Consider the following 21444-nt stretch of genomic DNA (forward strand, 5'->3'; position numbering starts at 1 on the left):
AACACACAGATTTGAGAGGCACCTTAAAACCATTGGCCAGTCAGACTGGTGAGATCCTTCTCCTAATACAAGGCCAGTCTGACGAGATAGGGAGAGGTAGTATTTTTTTTTTTTTTAATGTAATTCACCGAAACCAACACATAGCATCAATGACAATGAAGAAATGAAATTCCTGATAAATGAATAAGACATCTCCAGAAAGCAACCTCAGTTAAGTAGAGATATGTGATTTTCCCAACAGGGAATTCAGAATAATAGTCATAAAGACCCTCACTGAGGTCAAGAGAGCAATATTAGAACAAATTGAGAACTTTACAGATAGAAGGTGTTTTTTAAAAAGTACTCAATGAATTCTGGTACTTTTAAAATACTTTTCTCTGAGGGTCGTCTGGGTGCGGTGACTTATGACTGTAATCCCAGCACTTTGGGAGGCTGAAGCAGGTGGATCACTTGAGGTCAGGAGTTTGAACACCAGCCTGGCCAACATGGTGAAACACCCCATCTCTACTAAAAATACAAAAATTAGTCGGGTGTGGTGGCGCACGTCTGTAATCCCAGCTACAGGGGAGGCTGTGGCATGAGAATTGCTTGAACCCGGGAGGTGAAAGTTGCAATGAGCCAAGATTGCGCTACCGCACTCCAGCCTGGGTGACAGAACATGACTCCATCTCAAAAAAACTTTCTCTGAAGAGTACTGCAACTCAACTGAAAAATTCAATAGAGAGGTTCAACAGCAGACTAGATTAAGCAGAAGAAAGGAACAGTGAACTTAAAGACAGATTACTGGAAGCCATCCAGTCTGAGAAACAAAGAGAAAAAGAGTAAAGATAGCTTAGAGACGTATGGTGGTCCAACAACTTATGTGTTACCAACATGCCAAAAAGAGAAGAGAGAGAAATGGGCAGAAAACATGTTCAAAGAAATAACAGCAGGAAAAATCCCATACCTAGGAAAGAAAATAAGCCAAATCTAGGAAGCACTAAAGGACACCAAGTAAGATGAACCCAAAAAGATGCACCCCCAAGAAACATCTTAAATTATCGAAAGATAAAGGCAGAGCTTTGAAAGTAGTAAGGGAAAAGAGAATCATCACGCATAAGGAAACCTCTATAAAACCATCAGCAGATTTCCAAAATGCAAGTTGAAGGTCTAAGGTTTACGTGAAGAATTAACCTTTGGGGATAACAGGAGAGGATACATTTCAGCTTCCTTAGGATAATTTTAACAGGTGGTGGGTCTGCTCAGTCAGGCTGCAGGGGGACAGGGTAACCTTTGAAATGGAAGTGGCCTTCAAAATGGGGCTGAAGGAATGGTTCACGGTTGGGGCCTATGTGTTCCAATTCAGTGGACATGTATGTAGTCTTTTCATTTATATCCACTCTTATGTCAACAGGGATGGATGAGCAGGTGGTAAAATGAAAAATTATTTGGATAAATGTCGACAAGAGTTCTGTGGTGGTTTGGGCCATGACAATTACCAACACTTGGTGGACTTGGTTAAAAGGCTAAAGAGGATCTGTATTGAAGTAAATGGTTGGATTTATTTTTGCTCCAGCCTTTCCCTTTTTAAAACCTGCCCATTTTACAAAACAAAGCTTAAAACCCAGGTATCTACTATGTAATAGAAATGTGTAAATGACCAACCTGGGCAACATGGTGAAACCCTGTCCCTACAAATAAAATTTAAAAATTAACTGGGCATGGTGGTATGCACCTCTGTAGTCCCAGCTGCCAGGAGACAGAGGTGGGAGGATTGCTTGAGCCCCAGAGGAGGAGGTTGTAGTGAGCTGAAATTGTGCCACTACACTCCAGCCTGGGAGACAGACCCTGTCTCAGAAAAAGTATAAATTAGTTTAGTTTGCCTGGTGAGTGGTGTGGGGAAGGAAGTTGGCCTAGTCTGTTAATGTTCCTGAAAGGAGTGAAGGGTGAGCTGAAGTAAACCGAAAGATGAAAGAAAGATATTTTAACAATTTATATTAAATGAAAACTATGGTATAGTTTTATTCACTTTGCTGGGATAAAAGGAAAACATTTTAGATAATTTCAACTGATCAGAGTCTCAGAATTTTTGCTTGTTTCTTATGGGTTGTACCTCTGCAGAAGGTGGAACTGATTCCTACAGTGAAGAATCCGATTCAGATTTATCTGATGTGCCCGAATTGGACTCTGATATTGAGCAAGAAACTCAAATCAATTATGATCGCCAGGTCAGTAAGCAGGGAGCAATGAAAATTTGTAACCCCAGAAGGGGATCTCATTGGATTTGGACATAGCACTAAAAATGACTGGCACTTAGACAAAGAAAATTAAGGCAAAAACAAGAAAATAGTCTACTTTGTGCCTTTAAGTGCAGGTTAAACCCAAAGTTTCAAAATTGAACCCCTGGTATTTGGGCTCTTTGCCTCCCCAGCACCTAAAACTTTGAAATATTTTTTGGAAGAAAAATGTGCAAGTAAGCCATAGGTCTTTTTTCACTTTCTTAGCAGATTATGAAAGCATGTGTTTTCTTTACAAGGGTGGATGAGGCATGGTGGTTTGCATGTGAGCTTGTTAGCCCAGTTTTTCTATTAACTCCTGCAACCATTTCCATTTAATCGAAGTAATTATCTACTTAAAGTAAAAGCTCAAATAAAATGTGTATTAATCTCTCCAGTCAGAAATTACCTCTAGTAGGAAAGCTGATCAGTTGACTTCAATTTTTTTTGGAAGTTAACATATCATTTTAGCGCTAAACAGTGAGTGTTAAAGCAATCCCTCAGAGGAATCTGAACACATACCACCTTGTTACGGCAATAACCATGGGGCTTCTCTTTGTCTTCCTTGTCACGTAACAAAGATATGCAAAGCAGATTCTGTACATGAATGTGGAATCAATAAGACTTCAAATTTCAGATACATCAACTGTCAGTGTTGTCAATAGAGATTTAGGATATAGGCCTATGGCAGGTACCATGTATTGAAAGAAGTTAAGTAACTTGCCCATGTCTACTTTGCTTGTAGTATTAGGATAACAATGCTTATCTAGGCTTCTCTCCAAAGTGCACACTCTATGCACTACCTGGTTTGCCTCTATGTAAGCACTAAATTGAAATAGTTTTCAGCCCATAACTGTCATTCATTGATTCAGAGTTTAAAAAATTGAGTTCATAGCAAGACAGTCTAATGGTTTGGGTCAACCCCATGATGAAATCATCTTAACTGTGTATTGACACATTGTATTATGCAATATGACTACTAAAAAGGACTTGAAAAGAGATTATTGTCTGTGGCCGTACAATCCTGAACGTAGTCGATCTTGCCTGAAAGGGAATTATTAATGTGGAAATATTATGCAAACACTAAACAATATTATACTCTGGTATCAGGAGACAATAAAATGTAAACACAATACAAAATTTAGGAAAAGAAATCTTTAATGGAAAGTGTTTGTTTAATAAAATGATGCCAATAGAAGAAAGAGAAGGGACCAGGCACAGTGGCTCATTCTTGTAATGCTGGTGCTTTGGGAGGATGAGGTGGGAGCATCACTTGAGGCCAGGAGCTTGAGACCAGCCTAGTTAACATGGTCTCTGTATCTATTTTTTAAAAAAGAGACTGGGTGTGTGCCTATAGTCCTAGCTACTCAGGAAGCTGAGGTGGGAGGATTGCCTGAGCCCAGGAGTTTGAGGGCTACAGTGAGCCCTGATTACACCACTGTACTCCAGTCTAGGCAATAGAGCAAGACCCTGTCTCTAAGGAAAATAAATAAAAGAATGAAAAGATAGACTTAAAATTCATGCCTACAACTTAAACAGTTTGAATATCCTTAATGTGAAAATCTGAATTCTGCAAAATCCAACACTTTGTAAGTACCAGTATGATGTTCAAAGGCAGTGTGCATTGGACCATTTTGTATTTTGGTTTTGGATTTGGAATGCTCAACCAGTAAGAATAATGCAGATATTCCAAGACCTGAAAAAATCTGAAATCCGAAACACTTCTGATCCCAGACATTTCAAATAAGGAATACTCAGCCTGTATATTCTTCCTGACATTTCACTTTCCAGTGCTTACACCGATATATGATTTCTATTCACAATATTCCTGAGTTATTCCTGAGCAGGGATTTTTTAACTCAATTTTACAGATGAGAATTTGAGGCCAACAGAAGTTATGTGACCTGTTTAAACAATAGAGATATCAAGACTAGAATTCATTGATCTAAAGTAAATCGTTGGTGAGCTGATGAAAGCATCATGAATTAAGATGAATAATTATCTTTAGATTCTAGAAGCTTAGTTAATTGTATCTATAGTAGACAAAAGTAGTGAGATTTCTTCTGACTTTTACAAATAATTTTTGATCAAATCCTAAACAGGGACCTTATATTTTATGATTTTAAAATAATTTGATTAAATAAAACTTTATGAAGATGAGAAATTATTACTAGATTGGATTTCATTCTCCACCTGTTAAATGGACATTTCTTGGTAGCAAAGTATAAATACACAGTAAACAACAGATTGGTTTTATGTGCATTTAAATGGTACAATCAGCTGCACATTTTAGATCCCAACTTAGACCAAGATTGATCTTTTGCTCTATATCTCAGATCTGTTAAGAGCATGAAGCTATCGAAGAGAGGTAATTCCATCGAGAAAGAAGATTTCTAATTGTAAAGAAGCTCCAAGACAGAATAGAATCTCGGAACTACTTTGTCCACTGAGTGTCTTTTTCTTCTTTTTTTTTTTACTTTATTCTTTTTATTTTTGCTTTTTTTAATTTTTTTTATGACGGCTAAAATTGAAAAAAACAAAAACATTTTTAACTCCAAGTCACTCCAATGTATCTCAAATAGGCAACTTATTTCAAGCAGGATATCATAATAATATCACCTGACCAAACAATATAGTGATATCAAGTCAATGATCTTCAAAAAAAGTTCAGTCTAAGTTCATTTAATATTTATTCATGTGATGCTTTCATCTTTTCTCACCAAAATAGTACCATATTTTGATTTAACATTTCGCCCCCTATAACAGGATAGAGAACGTTGCTTGGATGCTATGGATTTTACTTCCTATCTGGCTCAAGGTCTCCTGGTTTAAAATGTATACATGATTATTTCATAAAGTGTTTTATTATTTTAATAGTAATGATGTTTTAAGAATTTCAAAATGTTAGACTTTAACTTTTGAAGATATATAAGAACTATAAGATATGTTCCCATAGGAAAAAAGTTTGTAGAATCGAGTTTGTGGCTTTTCGAGTAGCACTTGTTTGCTACTGTCTTTTTTCTCAGCAGATGAGAATGTGTGAGAGCATTCTATATTAGAGTCGTTCCTTGGAAAAGGTGGTATAATAGGCGTTGCCCAATGGATTTGGAAGTATATCTCTGTACATATCCTTGTTCTATCTATTGTTTTTCATAAAACTATGGTTAGCTCTTATTCTCTTAAGAATACAATAATGAGTATACTTTTACTATAGTACTTGTAGTGTGAGATCTCGTCATACATATAAGTAACATAAATCATACTCAAGAATTATGAAGTGGATACATAATGCATAAATCTTCTCTGAGTTCTATTGACTAAGTTATACTTCAAAAATTAAATATCTGTGAGCATCTTGTAAATGAGACTAGATTGAAGTTAAAAGTTATCATAACAGATAAAATTAATGGAAACGCAGACAAAAAGGTTAATTTCATTACGAACATACTTCTCAGAGGAGTAAATAACGATTGTAAAAACCTCTCCGACCATAGGGGCAAGTTGAGCTAAATAAAAAACCTGTGAATATTTATCAAATTGCATCATTGAAAATATATATGGAACATGAAATTAACATTTCAATAAAGATCACTAGTGGTTGTAGATAGCATGGGAACTTGCTCTATGCTTTTTTTTTCTTTTTTCTTATTTTAGTTGATAATATTAGTGATATTAATAAAAGGCACTGTGTGAAATAAAGCGTGCAGTCTGAAATACGTTGATATGTTACAAACTTTTAAAGATGTCTAGAAATTATCATTGGAAAGGACAGAATGAGAAAAGCTTGCCACAATACTGTTGAAGGACTGGCCTCTGGTAATCCTTACAAGGGGCTATGGAGAATAATTGGTTTCTTGGATATATTATTGTTCTCTATCTATTTTACTTAGTATTATACTAGAGGTAACACTTTAATGTTGTGGGAATAATCAAGGAAAAAAAGAAAAGTAAGTTGTTACAAGGAACACACATAAGAATTATATCAATCTAATCAGTGTGCATTCCATTTGTTCTATATTTTTTTTTTTTTTTTGAGACGGGAGTCTCGCTCTATCGGCCCAGGCTGGGAGTGGCATGGTCCTGTGGAATCACAGTACTACTGCGAACAGCTGCCCGTCCTCCTGAGTTCTTCTGGGGTTGTTTGACGGCACAGCCTCTCTCCTGCCATCAAGTCCAAAGCCTTCTCCAAAAACCCGAAAGAGTCTGGGCGAGAACTACAGGTGCCCGCCAACCTCGCTTCGCGTTCCAACCTGCTCACACTTTTTTATATTTTCTCTAGAGAGACGGGGTTTCACACGTGTTAGCCAGGATGGTATCGATGCTCCTAACCTCGTGATCCGCCCGTCCGGGTCTCGCAGAGTGCTGGGGATTTATACGCTTGGAGCCACCGTGGCGACATGTTGTTCAGGAATGTCGAGGGCCTTAGAAGAAATAAAATATTTATTTATATTTTACCGATACTTAATTTCCTTTAAAATTTACTAATATATTTTCTAGACATTAAGAAAACAGTAACAAATCAAGAAAGATTATCTTAAAATCCCAATTATTTAAAAAATAGTTCATGTTACTTTTGTTCATTAGGAAAAAGTAATGATCAATCTCATGTCTTATATTTTCAAAGACATTTTATTGAAGCAATTAAAGATTTTACAAGAATGCTAAGACATTGATATTTTTGGAACCTCATGAAAGGCATCTCACCCAGATGTTTCTGTTGTACTTTAAGGTTTACAAAGAAGATCTACCTCAGCTAAAGCAACAAAGTAAAGAGAAAAACCACGTAGTGCCCTTCCTCAAACGAGAAAAGGCTCCTGAGGACAGCTTGAAACTCCAGTTCATACATGGGTGGGTGGCCTGTCATGGGCGCCCGTGCGTGTTCCTCTGTCTCTGCCTGGTTATCACCAATCTTAGCACCAGGCTTAAGGGATCCCCTCCCCTCAGTGTTGTCCTCCTCCTGGCTAGCTCTCCTCTGCAGTGTGCACTTGAACCTGTGGTTGCTATTTTAAGTGTGACTCTCTGTCCAGTTTCCTTGTCGATGTTCTGTGCCATCACAGTGTGATTGTCTGTAGATTTTTCAGACTTCGTGTAATTGCATGACATAAAGGGTACTGCTGCTTATTGCTGCTGCACTTCTTTCTCATCACTATCTTCACTTCCTCTTTCTCCTTTCCCCCAATCCCCTGCTCTGTTTTACTGGCTCCACCATAGGACAGTATTTCCTTCAAATATTTTCTGCACATGTGCCCAAAATAATTTTGAATTTTATAAAATTATATGCACCCTTGCATATTTTAAGTAGACAACTAAAACTTTTTAATGTCAGTTTAAATGGTTGAGAAGATGCTGGCTATATTATGAATACATCAGTCCTTTAAATGGATGCAAAGGAACCTAAATGCCATAAATATTTGATTCTCACTATTATCAACTTTAAAAATATGTGAGGCCAGATACAGTGGCTCACACCTGTGATCCCAGCACTTTGGGAGGCTGTGGAGGTGGGATTGCTTGAGTCCAGGAGTCCGAGACCAGCCTGGGCAACATGGTGAAATCTCATCTCTACAAAAAACTAGCCAGGTGTGGTGGCATGCACCTCTAGTCCCAGCTACCCAGGAGGGATGCTTGAGGTAGGGGAACCGCCTGAGTTGGGGAGGTCTAGGCTGCAGTGAGCCATGATCTTGCCAGTGCACTCCAGCCTGGGTAACAGTGAGGCCCTGTCTGAAAAGGGTAAAAAAATACATGAACAAGTCTTTCTGTAACAGGAAGATATTTTACATCATTCATATTTCTACCTAAGCTCATATTTCCATTCTAATTTTCCCATAGAATTGTACCCTAACATAATCTTTTTATGCTTAAGAGTCCTTTGTCACCATATCATACCATCTGCAAGAAAAAAAAATTTCTGTGACCCTAAGACTCTAACTCAGCCCAATACAGTATCCACTAGCCACACACAGCCACTGAGCACTTAAAATGTGGCTATTCTGAAAAAAGATGTTCTGCATGTGTAAAATGCACACAAATTTTGAAGACTTACTATGAAAAGAGGAATGTAAAATATCTCACAAGTTTTTATATTGATTACATGTTGACATAGTAATATCTTAGATGTGTTTTGGGTTTAAAATGTTATGAAATTTTGTTTTCTTTTTTTCTAATGTGATAACTAAGAAATTTTACTTAGGAGGTTCATGTTATTTTCTGTTAGGTACTGCTACTCCATTAACAATTTATTTGAATTATAATTATTAGTAAAATTGACTAAGTCAACATAAATATTTTACTAATTATGACATATAATTATTAAGCACAGAAAAATTTTGTTGGAAATTATTTCAATATGGTGGATTGGTTTTCAATTGCAAGATCTGTGCATTTATATTACTTATTGTTAGAATGTAACAAAGTTTGATATTGAGTCTATTCTCAGTTCTCATTCTTGTATAGATGTAAGCACTGAGAAAGTTTATTCTCTTAAGTAGGTAAGAATGGAGGCCATTTTATAGCAGTGTTATTCAATTCTTCAAACTCCTATGATAGGCCAAGAAAGTCATATTTGATTTTGATATATCACAAAAAAATAATGATCTTTCAGCTGGTAATTCCATTAAGTGTCTGTACAATTTTGTCGAAAGCAAAGAATTGGAAATCACTTGATTTGCAGGATTCCTTAGCCCGTCATTAGAGTTGTTTTCTTTCAACATCCATACTTGTGTTTTGAATTGTTCCTTTGTTTTGGTGCCCCTGGAAGGGTCTGTATCCCAGAGTAATACTGCATAGTAGGATTCCAGATGGAGGAGAGGAATGGCTTTTTACAGTGGGTGGAAGGCATTTATGAGAGGGGAGATGGGAAAGGAGTACCTGCATCTCATCACAGATGTGTTCTCAGATGATCATTTTTAAGAAAAAGCACACACAATAGCTGAGGATCTGCAAACAGATTCTGTTATAATGTTCAGTGCCCATGTGCCTTTTTGAAAGTCATCTCATGCCCTCAAACGGCCGCATATCCTCATTTAAACATTGCTGTCCTATGTGACACTTGGGGTTCCACTTGTACTTGTTCACGTCAATATGTTAGCCTTGCCTCTGACACCTCCTGCTCCATGCATTTGCTGTTTGTTCAACCACTGTGCATTTCTTGGACCTGTGCTTCAGTTATAGAGGCTACGACTGTAGAAACAATCTGTTCTACACACAAGCTGGAGAAGTAGTCTACCACATTGCTGCAGTTGCTGTTGTGTATAACCGGCAGCAGCACTCCCAGAGGCTGTACCTGGGGCACGATGACGACATTCTTAGCCTGACCATCCATCCAGTGAAGGACTATGTGGCTACTGGGCAGGTATATATCTCCTGTAAAACTAGGGCCTAGCCAAAAAGAGAATTAAATTTTTGAATTCAGTTTACATATTAGAAATTCAAGAAATACTGGGTAGAAATAAGCATGAGACGGGAAGGTGAAGATTGAGTGAACACTGGATCCTTCCATGATGATGGGTGAATCAACCAAAGCATTCTAGCACTACTGGGAGACCTCTGAGGAGTTCTTTCCCTGGAATGATGAGATCTATGAATGGGACCAGCTAAAACTAAAATAGTGAAAGTTTTGTCAAGGAGCAGCTTTATATACTTCCTCACTGTATGCCCAGGACTTAGTATATCCTAGGTACTCAATAAATATTTATTGAATGAACCATTTAAAAATACTATAACATCTAGAGTGTAATTATATTTGTAAGACTTAAAACCATAAGACTTTTGACTAATTTATATTTTAGCCTTATAAAAACACCTTGAATTTTATCTGAACTTTTTTTGAAATGCCTAACCCTTAGATTGAGTCTATAATTGAAAAAACTGCTAAAACAGGGACCCTCTACATTCATTTGGGGATGGAAAGAGAAAAATAATAGTTAATTTATTAAACAAAGACTTTATTAAACTCAGGTGTTATTACCTTGCTGGCAAAAGAGTAATATTGTCAAAAGTATTTTTAGTTTTATCTTTTCCTCAAATGTATAGATTATACTTTTGTTCAGTTTTTATCATGAGTGTTTAATTGCAGATAATACTTCAACTGGTATTAACTAAGTGGCAAATTCGAAGAAAACATTCTTGGTATAATGTCAAAGGTTAACATGAGGCAAACCCTCTCCTGAGACTCGACATGCAGGTGGTAAAGCCTTTGGACAGGGTTCGTAACCTGGGGTTCATGAAATCCACGAATGAAAATGAGAGCATGAGGGGAGTCAACCCCTTAGAAGGTATATTTGGGGGGAAAAAGGATCCATAACTTTTAAATTGTTTTTTAAAAGGGTTACAATCCTCCAAAGGGTAAGGACTGGCCATTGGTTTATACATGAATTTGCTGGCCTTCCCACTGAACGTTAAGAGACCTTTTGTGTTAGTTGATGTTGTAAGATTTTCCAAGTAATTGATCATTGCTTTGCTTTTTCACTTGCCCTTATTTTTTGCCTATCTTATAAACAGATGGTGCTTGATTCATGTGTATTTAATAGCCTCTTTTTTTCAGTAAAAGCCAGAGGTGATTTTTTTACATAAATCCCCAAGAAGATACTGCACTCAATACTGTATTTGATGGAAGGTAAACCGGTGGCAAACAGTATTCCAGCAGCCACCTGCAGGAGACTAGGCCTCCACAGACCTCTGTAAGAGTGGCCTGGATGTTGCTGAATTATGCCTATGGCTTTATCTCCCATTTTCCTTTTAAAGTCATCACACCCAACAGATTTCCCACCCCTCTACATACTACGAGTGAGGAAAACCACTTTACTATTACAATTTTCTTTGTTGTTGGGGATTAGTGTGATAGAAGCTTGTATCCTTGCAAAGATAATCCACCTTACTGAAAGATAGTTATGCCATGAAAATGTTATTTCCCAGGGGGAGAAGCGGGGCCAGGCCTCCTCCTGGTGGGTAGCGTAATGGAGAATGGGTAAAATAACTCTGGATAGCATCACGACAATGTACAGGTGACTTCCTTGAGTGAGAAGCAGACTCTTGTGTCAAGCTGGGAAGGCAAGAGAGGGAATGGTAGAAGTAACTGAGAAAAACAAGGTACAGTGGACGTGTGAATTAGCCTTAAAGGCCCAGGCATCAGGTTAGGCTCTGCTGGAACTCTACCTGATTGCCAAGACCAGCCTCTTAAAGATACAGTGCCTCAGTTTCCTCCTCTCAAAAATAGCTGAGTTGTACCAGATGATTTCCTAGGGTCCTCCTACTCTCCAAATGGGTTTATCTTGGTTTCTGAGCAGTGTTGGACTCTAAGGAACAAAATCTTTGTTAGTATAACTTATTAGTAGTTAATAACAGTCATCCTGTTATTTAAGGTCGGAAGAGATGCTGCTATTCATGTGTGGGACACACAAACTCTAAAATGTCTGTCGCTATTAAAAGGACAACATCAGAGAGGAGTGTGTGCACTTGATTTTTCAGGTAAGGCCCAGAGTCATTGACACATGGTTCTACATTGAGAGAGAGAGAGACACAGAGAGAGTGTGCATGCACATGCGTGTGTGTGTATGTGTGTGTGTATTTAAACATGCTCCCACTTAGTTCCTTTTGTATTGAAGTGCAAGCTCTTTGTATGCCGGCTACCCACTCTTAGACTGGGAATCATACATGGGAATACCTCATCGAAAAATGTGGCCTTTAGATTACACACCCCTTCCCATCTTCTTCGTTTTCTCTCTCCCAAGTCATTACCCAGAGCTCACACCGTGTTCTGTATTTGCTTGAGCAATTTGAAATCCAGAGCAGCTGTTGCTGTTGACTTAGTCGCAAATGTCTGGCAGTGACTCAGAACATCAATTTCATCTCTCCAAATAAGTGGGAGCGCATCACTTCTGATTGAAAATACAAAGTACTAGAGAGAAGGCTGCAAATTCTCTGCAGAGGGCCACTTTACAACACTGGTGTTTTGGAAATCACTTTTATGTTGAAAAAATAGAACTGAAGTTTTTATCTTAATTTAAAATTTGAACACAGTATCATAAAAAATAACTGAAGAAAGTAAGTTCCTTTAGAGTGAGTTTTCTTTAAGCTAGCATTTGAGAATGAAGGCCTATCACAAAAGTATTTCTACCTAGAAATTTTAATAATCACAACTGTAGAAATTAGATCAATAGAAAAGAATTCTAAACTTTCTACAGAAAGCTAATTTTATAATATTTTTCTAAATTTTATTCAAATGCCTAATAAGTATAACACGTATAATATTAAATTCCATGACTCCACAAGCCTGATCTCTCTTCCCTATCCCTTCGTCTCCCTGTTCAAACCCTCACTCCCTCTCATCTATGCCATGGTAGTCATGCTGGTCTCTGATTCTATCCCACTTCCTCAGTCCATCCTACCCTCTTCTGGAGTCTCCCAAAAGCACAGTTACCATTGCCACCACATGGATTCCCCTTGGTTGGCTGACTCGGTGTGGAGCCCTTGGGACATCCATGGCCTTCCATGATCTGGCCTTAACCTTCCTTAGCAGTATTTTAAACCCACCAGCCCTTAGTGCTCCTTCGCGTCTCTCTAACCGTGGAGGCTACATGTACTCTTGCCCTTCTTTTGCCTGTGTTCTTTGCTCATGCTGTTCTAATGTGTCTTTTCAAGTCCTCCCATCCTTTAAGGTCAAGCTGGAAGTTTTCTCTTCCAACTTTACAGGGAGAAATAACCTGTCCTTTTTTCTGCATCCCTTTTTTTCTGCATCCCTTAGCCCTTTTTTGTCATTGCTCTTATGGCACCCATTGTTCTTGTGGCACTCCATGTGGCACATAGTTATTTGTGTCAGCATCTCCCATGCATTTCACACACAGTAAACTACTTGGCAGCAAATCCCATCTCTCTGCTCCCCACTGCACATGTCATACTGCTGTGCAAATAGAAGCTACTAAAAAAGTGTGAATGACTAAATGAACAAATGAGGTTCTGCTTCATGCACTTTATCTTGCCTTTCCCTATTACTGCTAGAATTTTACAATATAAACCACGTTTGGGTGAAAACTACCTTCATTGGCTGACGAATGCAACATGGGGCAATTTTTAGTTTTTGTAACAGGCATGTTCTCACATACTATAAATTACTCTACAAATCTGAGCTGCTGTATCATATTAGAGGTTATTCAGTGCCTTCGGTGATTATTAAATTAGTAAAAATCAAGGCTAAACAGTTCATGCTCTACACTGGTGACGTGAGGTAGGAGAAGGCATAAGTGTCAAGGGAGAGAGAACTCCGCATACCACCTGCCAGCGGAATAACACACTCAGTAATTCACTCAATAAACAGTGAATACAAAGTCCACACTCCTGGAAGTTCGATGGAATGCAGTTTTAAAATAGGTGTGCCATGTGTCACTGATAAAGCAGTGAAACCTAAAAGAAACTGTAATTTTAGTTCCAATATGATTGTATTTCAAAGATGTGGATGAATTCCTTCTGCTTTTTGTTCTCCATAGTTCCACTCCTCAGTGGCCAAACTGCCCTTTTCCTAAAATTAATTTTGCTAGCAGACATATATGTGTATACTTAATATAAGTAATTATTGTGCTTTAGAAGAGTGGTAAAATGCCCATTAAAGTAGCAAAAATAAATAACAACAGCTACATGTTTACAACATTATTGGGAATCCAATATATTCATACTTTTGGCAGCACTGAAAATTGACTCAATTCAGTGAACAATCTGGCAAAGTATAATAAAGCGGTAATTCAAAATGACAAGTATGAAGACTGTATTTTATGCACATTTCAATGTATCCAGATAAAAGAAAAAACTGAATTCAAAACACCATCTATCACTGATTGCAAATGAAAATCTGCATATGTGTATTAGCATATAAACAAAGTGGCCAGAAATTTAGAGTAATATAAATAGGATTTAATCATTAGGTTATTTCCTCTATAGAGTTGATTAATTTTCTATTTTTTAAAATCAAAATAATTAGCTCATGTTATTTAAATACCTTTGGAGGAAGAGATTAGCAGATCAAAGACATTAATTATGAGTTCATAGCAATAAGGTGGTCCCCAGTAATGTGGCCTCTGTATTTCAGATAGCTAACATTTCTTCTGGGCTTATTAGTATTATAGAAGAAAGAACAAGAAGTTAAGTGAGCTTAGAAAGCTTTTTCCCATAAGACAGCCCTTCAGATCAGTGCCTGGGTAGAGAAATGAGATACTCTGGAGGAGGTGAGGAGCCCGATTCTGTAACTGCTTCTGATTCCCATCTTGGGCAAATAAATTCCCAAATATGAAATATTTTGTGCATAAGAAGAGCATTTCAGTATTTTAACAATACAGTCTCCATTCCCCAGGTAACAATCACTGGGAAAGAGCCCATTTTTCAGCAAGTGTGTTGTTTGTGATTATGGAAATTCACCTTTTTGTCTTATAGGTTAAGGAGTATGTCAATATGTAAATGGTAGAAAGGAATCTGATAGCTTTAGAAAGTACTAATACTAAGGACTATTGTAGAAAAACTTTCACTGATACGTGATTCATTACCATGAATGGTTACATACAGATGAACTGTAGTCATTGACTGGGGGTTGGGGTAGGGGAGTGGGTACCTGTGGTGACTCCTGAAAGTGTGAGCTGAGGCCTGTTTGGTTTAATTTCTATCGATAGCAGTCTGTTATAATAATATAGTTTGAGTCTTAAACCCCTGCACCACTTTATAGGCCGAGAACGGAGATCCTGAAGTTTGGTGGTGTGGCCTGGGTAAAAGTCAACAGTGGCCGATCCAAAGGCAGAACCCAGGTCCATTGCGAGAGCCACCAGGCCTGGGTTTGACAGCAGGCGGGAGGCATGCCAACAGTTCTCCTCGGTGTCAGGCCTCCTCTGGCCCCTTCCCTTTGCTGGTGCTAGTGTGTACACTTGGCAAGAGTGTCATGCCCGGGTGTGCAGGCTCACTTTCCACTCCCTGTGCCCTCCAGTAAGCATGTCCATCTGCCCCTCCCACCCTCCACTGTAACTGTGGAGTAGACATGGTGGTGTATAGAGGCCCTCACGTGGAACAGCCCCAAGTGAGGAGAGATCCTGTTCTAAAACAGCCAAGAAACACACACTTACCTGAAGTATGAGCAAGGGCAACTAACGCTACCTTCTTTTGGAAACTGATAGAAAAGTGAGTAGCTCAAGTAGAAATGTTGAAAGAGGAGACTATGTAGACCTCTTTGTTTAACCATGTAAACAGGGCACTGATGTGACACTCATCGGTGATGATTTAGCTAGTGCTCCATCTGTGTGCCTGCCTCAGTACCCCTGTCGCTGCCCATCTCTTAGGAGTTAGCTCATTTGGGGGATTTTGTGGGCACCTACTGATAGTGTGCTTGTCTCTTACTAGAGAATAAATTGTCCTGGAAATATAAAGCAGGCAAACAGTGTGAAAATTAGACAACTGAGGATTTAGATTGTTCTTGCCACTTTTTGAAAGCAAACAAAAGACATTTTTAATCAAAAACATTTCTTGGGACAGAATTTGTAACTGGGCTACAAGGACAAGAAGGAATGAATTTGTATTATCTTAGTTGAGAACCTCTTTTAACTCAGTATTTATTACTGTCTAGGGGAAGGGGAACCATTTTTGTTTTGTGCTTGCCGTGAGGGAAGTGCTTCCGCATGAGTAGAAAACCAGATTAGAAATAGAAAAGGTCAACCACATAAATATTTTCTAGCTTAAATATCAACCATATAATTTTTTTAAACCTTCATAGAATTATACTGATTTCCATAAGAGCACATCTGAGACTTGATTTCATTGTGTTCAATAGAAAACCTATGCATTTTTTATGAGCCCTGAATAGACTGACCAACTCATAATTGTCTGAATAAAACTTTTTCTAATTCACCCTTTACTGTTGACATTAAATGCCTTCCTATTATTTCTGGACTATGTCACAAACATCCATAATTAATGCATGCTGTAACTGGAAAGATGTGAAAGGACGTTACCTAAGACTCTAAAAACATGGCTAAAAATTAAAAACTCCAACTAACTGACCAGAGAGTAGATTTCCAAAGCTAAGACCAAGCCTTACAGGGAAAGTGAGAACTGGGAAAGAGTAAAAATGTAGCCAATTTTATTTCCAAACTGTGTAGTATATACACAGAAATGGCCCACATCGGCAGAACTCAGGGAAGTCACTATCCCAAAGAAGAGGTATGGTTGTTGAGGCACCTCTGGGTTTGCACTGCTGCTTCCATTGCTACCCACAATCAGAATACCTTTTTTGGTTTAGAAAGGTGGTGCAACAGTGAGGATAAGCTGAGAGGGTCTTGCAGAAATTTTCCTAAAATAAAAGCTCACCTCCTACAATCTCAAAATCAGCTTACCCTTAGGCCTTCTTCAGATGACATAAAACTTTATTATTTTAAATGTATTTGTGCTTGCATTCCAAGAACATATAACTACACAGATTTCAAAAGAAAACGTGAAATATAGTCAGTGAATGCAACAAGACATTGAATATTTGTGCAGTGTTTTTGAAATGAATAATTTTTTTTAATTTGTTTATAATTAACACATAATTGCAAATGTTTACAGGGTATAATGTGACATTTCAGTACGTATTTATATTGTGTAATGACCAAATCAGAATAGCTGTCACATCCATCACCTCAAACATTTATCATTTCTTTGTGGTGATAACATTCAAGATCTTCTTTTCTAGCTATTTTGAAATATACAACACAATATTAGCTATAGTCACCTTAACACGTAATGTAACACCAGAACTTACTCTTCCTAACTAACTTTGTACTCTTTACTCATCATCCAAAAACAAAGTTTTTTTTTTTTTTTTTTTTGAGACAAGTTCTCACTGTGTCACCCAGGCTGAAGTGCAGTGGCATGATTATGGCTCACTGCAGGCTGGACCTCCTGAGCTCAGTCGATCCTCCCACGTCAGCCTCCCTAGTAGCTGGGACTACAGATACACACCACCACACTTAGCTAATTTTTTTTGTATTTTTTGTAGAGACTGGGTTTTGTCATGTTGCCCAGGCTGATCACCAACTCCTGGGCTCAAGGGATTCACCTGCCTCAGCCTCCCAAAGTGTTGGGCTTACAGATGTGAGCCACTGCACCTGGCCAAAATCTTTATAGCTATAAAGCATAGTACATTCCATTTCAATTTATACCATCCATAGGCATATTCTGTCTTTATCTTCCTCCTTATCATCAGTGTCACCAGTATCATCAACATTCATTGAAAGCTTGATTAGTGTGAGGCTTACAAAGGAAATGTGATAAGATTATTATAAGTCTTAAAAGAGGTTATGATCTTAAAGACAGAAAACACCAATAAAAATAAAATCAAATGCAGAGGCATGCCAACATAAAAACAACCAGGCTATAGCAAGAGCTGTGGAAAAAGTAATGTTGGTAATGAATAGGAAGTCATTACTAGTTCCTTCTCCTAAATGCATACAGAGGGACCTTGCCCAATTGAAAGCCTGGTAACCTTTAAGCATAAGGGGGTATCATTAGTTGTGATTTGAAAGACATAGTTTATAATAATCACCTGGTGGTGATTTAGCCCTTAAGGAAAGTGTTAGTGTCTTCATCTAATACTACAGCCTAGTAGCTTGAAAAGGTCATGTAACTTTCAAATCCTTGCCTCATGCTTAGTAGTGATGGAGGGTTGGAGAGGATTTGGTTTGTTAAACCAGACTTTTTCTTTCTCTGACTTTCCTTCATCCAGAATAGGAGGAGGAGACTACCATTTCCAGTTGGTTGGAGAAGGGTCTCTTGCACAAGCAAGGGCCCTCGAAGCATGGGCATTGGTTAGCATTTGAGATGGGGTTGCCAGATTGAGCCAACAAAATTATAGGAAGCTCAATTAAATTAGAGTTTCAGGTAAATAATTTTTGTCATAAGTATATTCCATGCAAAATAAGGATAAATATGTAATATACATATAAATATTGCATGGGACATACTTGTACTAAGAAATTAGTTACTGCTTACCTGAAATGCCAGTTTAACAAGGTTTTCTATATTTTACCTGGCAACCTTAATTTGGGGTCTACTGCAGGTCTGCCTTTGAAAATACCAGTTGAGACCTCTGAATGGACTGGCAGACCTGGGAGAGGCAATTTATCACAGACCTGTGTTGCTTTACCCTCATAGCTGGCCCTTGGTAGTCAGAGAAGAGCCTTGATATACTGACGCAGGATGAGCTTGATCACTCGTCTCCTAGCAACCGCACAGCTAGTGGAAGGGAGACTGCTGACCCAGAGATGCTTCTGTGTTGAATCTAGCCTTGCAAGGAGGCAGCAAAGGAAAGGCTTATTGACTATACCTTTTCTTTTGTCTTGAAGGGAAAAAGCAAATTAACTGTTTTTATTTGAAATTTAATTGTGCATTCAGTATATTTTTTAAAACAATTTTTGGGAAAATAACCTAAATGTCCAAATTATAGTAATCATGGATAATTATTATTAGAGAAATAAATTGTCCTGGAAATGCAAAGCAGACAAGTGATGTGAAAACTGACAATAAGCAGTTATACATAGGGATTTACAGTAATCTATTCTTGCCACTTTTCTAAACAATTTAAGTAATATTTAATACTAAAGGAAAATGTTCATGATATAATAGATGAAGAAAGATTAGATAACCTGTTTAGTATGATTCTGGCATTGTTTTTTCTAAGCACATTTATGTAAAGACTGGTAGGATATATATCAAATGTAAGCCTAGAAATTTGGGAGATTTAAAATTTTTCTGTATCCATATTTTCTAAATTTCCTATAACAAGCACACTATATTTGAGATAGGGATCATAAAATTTTTTAATTGTAAAATCATCTTTTGAAAGAATTTTTTAAGTTAAATTTAGTTTCTGTAATGTTCCTAACTTAGAGAGTTAACCTAGTTTTTAGAGCTGAAAATGGTCTCAGGGTCACAAAGCCAAGTGGCACCTCAAGTAAATGTCATGAGATTTGTTTGTCACAAAATAGACAAAAGTTTTTGTAGCTTATCTGAGAGTCTCTCTAGCTCTGTGTCTCAGAATGTCAGGTGGGCAATTGACTTCTGCTGCCTCTTTACAGTATATGAAATGCATTAGGAAGCTCGGCTGCCTCTGGTCATGCATTTCATTCAGTGAGGTCCATTTAGTGTATGATACCTCTAATGTATTAAAATATAATAATTGTACATGTTTATCGAGTATAGTATGATGTTTCAGTACATGTATACATTGTGTAATCAAGTCAGGGCAGCTATCACATCCATCACCTCAAACAGTTATCAATTCTTAAGATCAATTACTTACTCCTCTTTACAGTATATGAAATGTTTTGTTTTTTTCATGGAAGAAATCTTGACATTTGTGTTGTTTTCATACAGCCGATGGAAAATGTCTGGTGTCGGTTGGTTTAGACGATTTTCACAGTATTGTATTTTGGGACTGGAAAAAGGGAGAAAAGATAGCCACAACAAGGTAAGAAGCTGCCGGGATCTTATGGTATCCTGCTGATATCACGGTTTAGTAAAGGTCAATAGTTTTCATTTTCTGGTAAGATTTCATCTTCAAACTCAGGTGAAACTCACGTAGAAAGCTTAGCACCTAAGTGAAAAAATACTGCAGTGTTTCATGGTGGCAAACCTGACTTACAGCAGGTAATGTTTATTGTGGTGAATCAGAAAATTCCGAAATCCTCTGCAGAGAGTCGTTCACCGCTGCATTTTGAGTGGTCTGTGTAATCTGTATCAAAGCATTTCAGCAATACAAAAAGAGCTTTTCTCAGGCTGGTGCCTTGCCACTTGTTTTTCCTCTGTCCTAGCATCTGGTGAAGGATTCTCAATGTCATCAGAGTCAGAAGCACCGTTTGTCATGAGGCTGCAGCATGCTGGAAAGGAGGCCCCACTGAGTGCATCTGCCACTTGCTTTCAAAGCAGGCAAATTGTTTCCCTAATCTCCCGTCTTATAAATAGATTTTTTGAGACCGACTGCTGTTTATAGACCACCTGTCCTCCCTTACCCCAGCCTTCCTGCCTGCTGATTCAGCGCTAAGTCTGAACATGACTTTCCATTCCTACTTGCATTGAGCTCAGCTGTTTGCCCAACCCTGATCAGGGGTCAAAATAGTTGGCAGCCAAGGCCCAGCACTACAATTTGTTGCCCAGGCGTGTTGTCAGTGTACCTCCCCATTCTTCCCTGCATTAATGATGTCCTTTCTATCTTGCAATATAAAATCATTTTGAAGTTAATAGCCTTGAACCCCAATATTCACTTTTTAAATTAATATTTTCCTCTACAATATTAAATAGGAAAAAAGTTTTGTGGGAATTTAATGAACGAAGATTTATAAATTGCTAGAGACCCGGAGGAGCAGCAGATGGAGGCTTGAGGACTCCAGCTGACCATCTTAGGAGAAAAAGAGAAGCTTTTCTGATGACTGCTGTTGAGATTGAATTCTTGGCAACAAATGGCAGCTCATAAATCTGCCTGCCCAAGTGGTTTTCCTCTTGGTCTTTCTTTCTAGTATTCCTCACTGTCATTCTACTCCCTTCTAGTACTCAGATTCAGCTTCTCATCAGAACTCTGTTTCCCCGCTAGACTAAAATACAGAATTTAAGTGTAATATTTCTGATAATATACCATCTGCCTTTACAGATAATTTCGGGGAAAGCACATGTCTGGATTTCAAAAGCAACAGAAATGCAATTTTCCTGCTAGAAAACGCTCTGCAGCTGTGGGTGGCTCACCAGTTTTATGACAGAAACATTAATAGAAATGGAAGAAATATTTCTTAATATTAAAATAGTATATATTTTATATACTTGGTGGATAGTGTTACTGCTTCTATTTAACACAAAGTTGACTTAACACCATTATGTTAATAACACAATTTATATTTGGAATTGCTTCTAAGCCTTATGACACATTCCCAAAACAAGACACCTGCAGAATTGCCCAGGAGAACATTTTGGATTGACGTTAACCAGTGCTATTTCCAAGGAGGAGTATCAAGGATTAAAGTTCTTTGGAAGAATGGTAGATTTTGCATTAATAAGTAAATAAAAGTTATGTAAATATCTATTTGCATAATGTTAACAATGATACATATTTACATAAATACACAAGAAATTTAGACAAATAAATAAAACTTATATTTATGGCCTTAGAATGCTTAAGTAGATAGAAACTTTTAAAGAT

The 21444-nt window shown here is 37.8% G+C and overlaps 1 protein-coding gene across 1 annotated transcript in view; it reads left to right on the forward strand.

The window, feature by feature from the left end:
• EML6 (EMAP like 6) overlaps positions 1-21444 on the forward strand; it is a 261918-nt gene that overhangs the window by 146325 nt on the left and 94149 nt on the right. Inside the window, exons 13-17 of the mRNA XM_017859044.1 lie at positions 2101-2207; positions 6985-7103; positions 9420-9606; positions 11615-11720; positions 19632-19725. Coding sequence (XP_017714533.1) covers positions 2101-2207; positions 6985-7103; positions 9420-9606; positions 11615-11720; positions 19632-19725 — 613 coding nt within the window. The remainder of the gene's footprint in view (positions 1-2100; positions 2208-6984; positions 7104-9419; positions 9607-11614; positions 11721-19631; positions 19726-21444) is intronic.

This window comes from Rhinopithecus bieti, unplaced genomic scaffold, assembly GCF_001698545.2.
Source record: "Rhinopithecus bieti isolate Rb0 unplaced genomic scaffold, ASM169854v2 scaffold_47995, whole genome shotgun sequence".
NCBI lineage: Eukaryota > Metazoa > Chordata > Mammalia > Primates > Cercopithecidae > Rhinopithecus > Rhinopithecus bieti.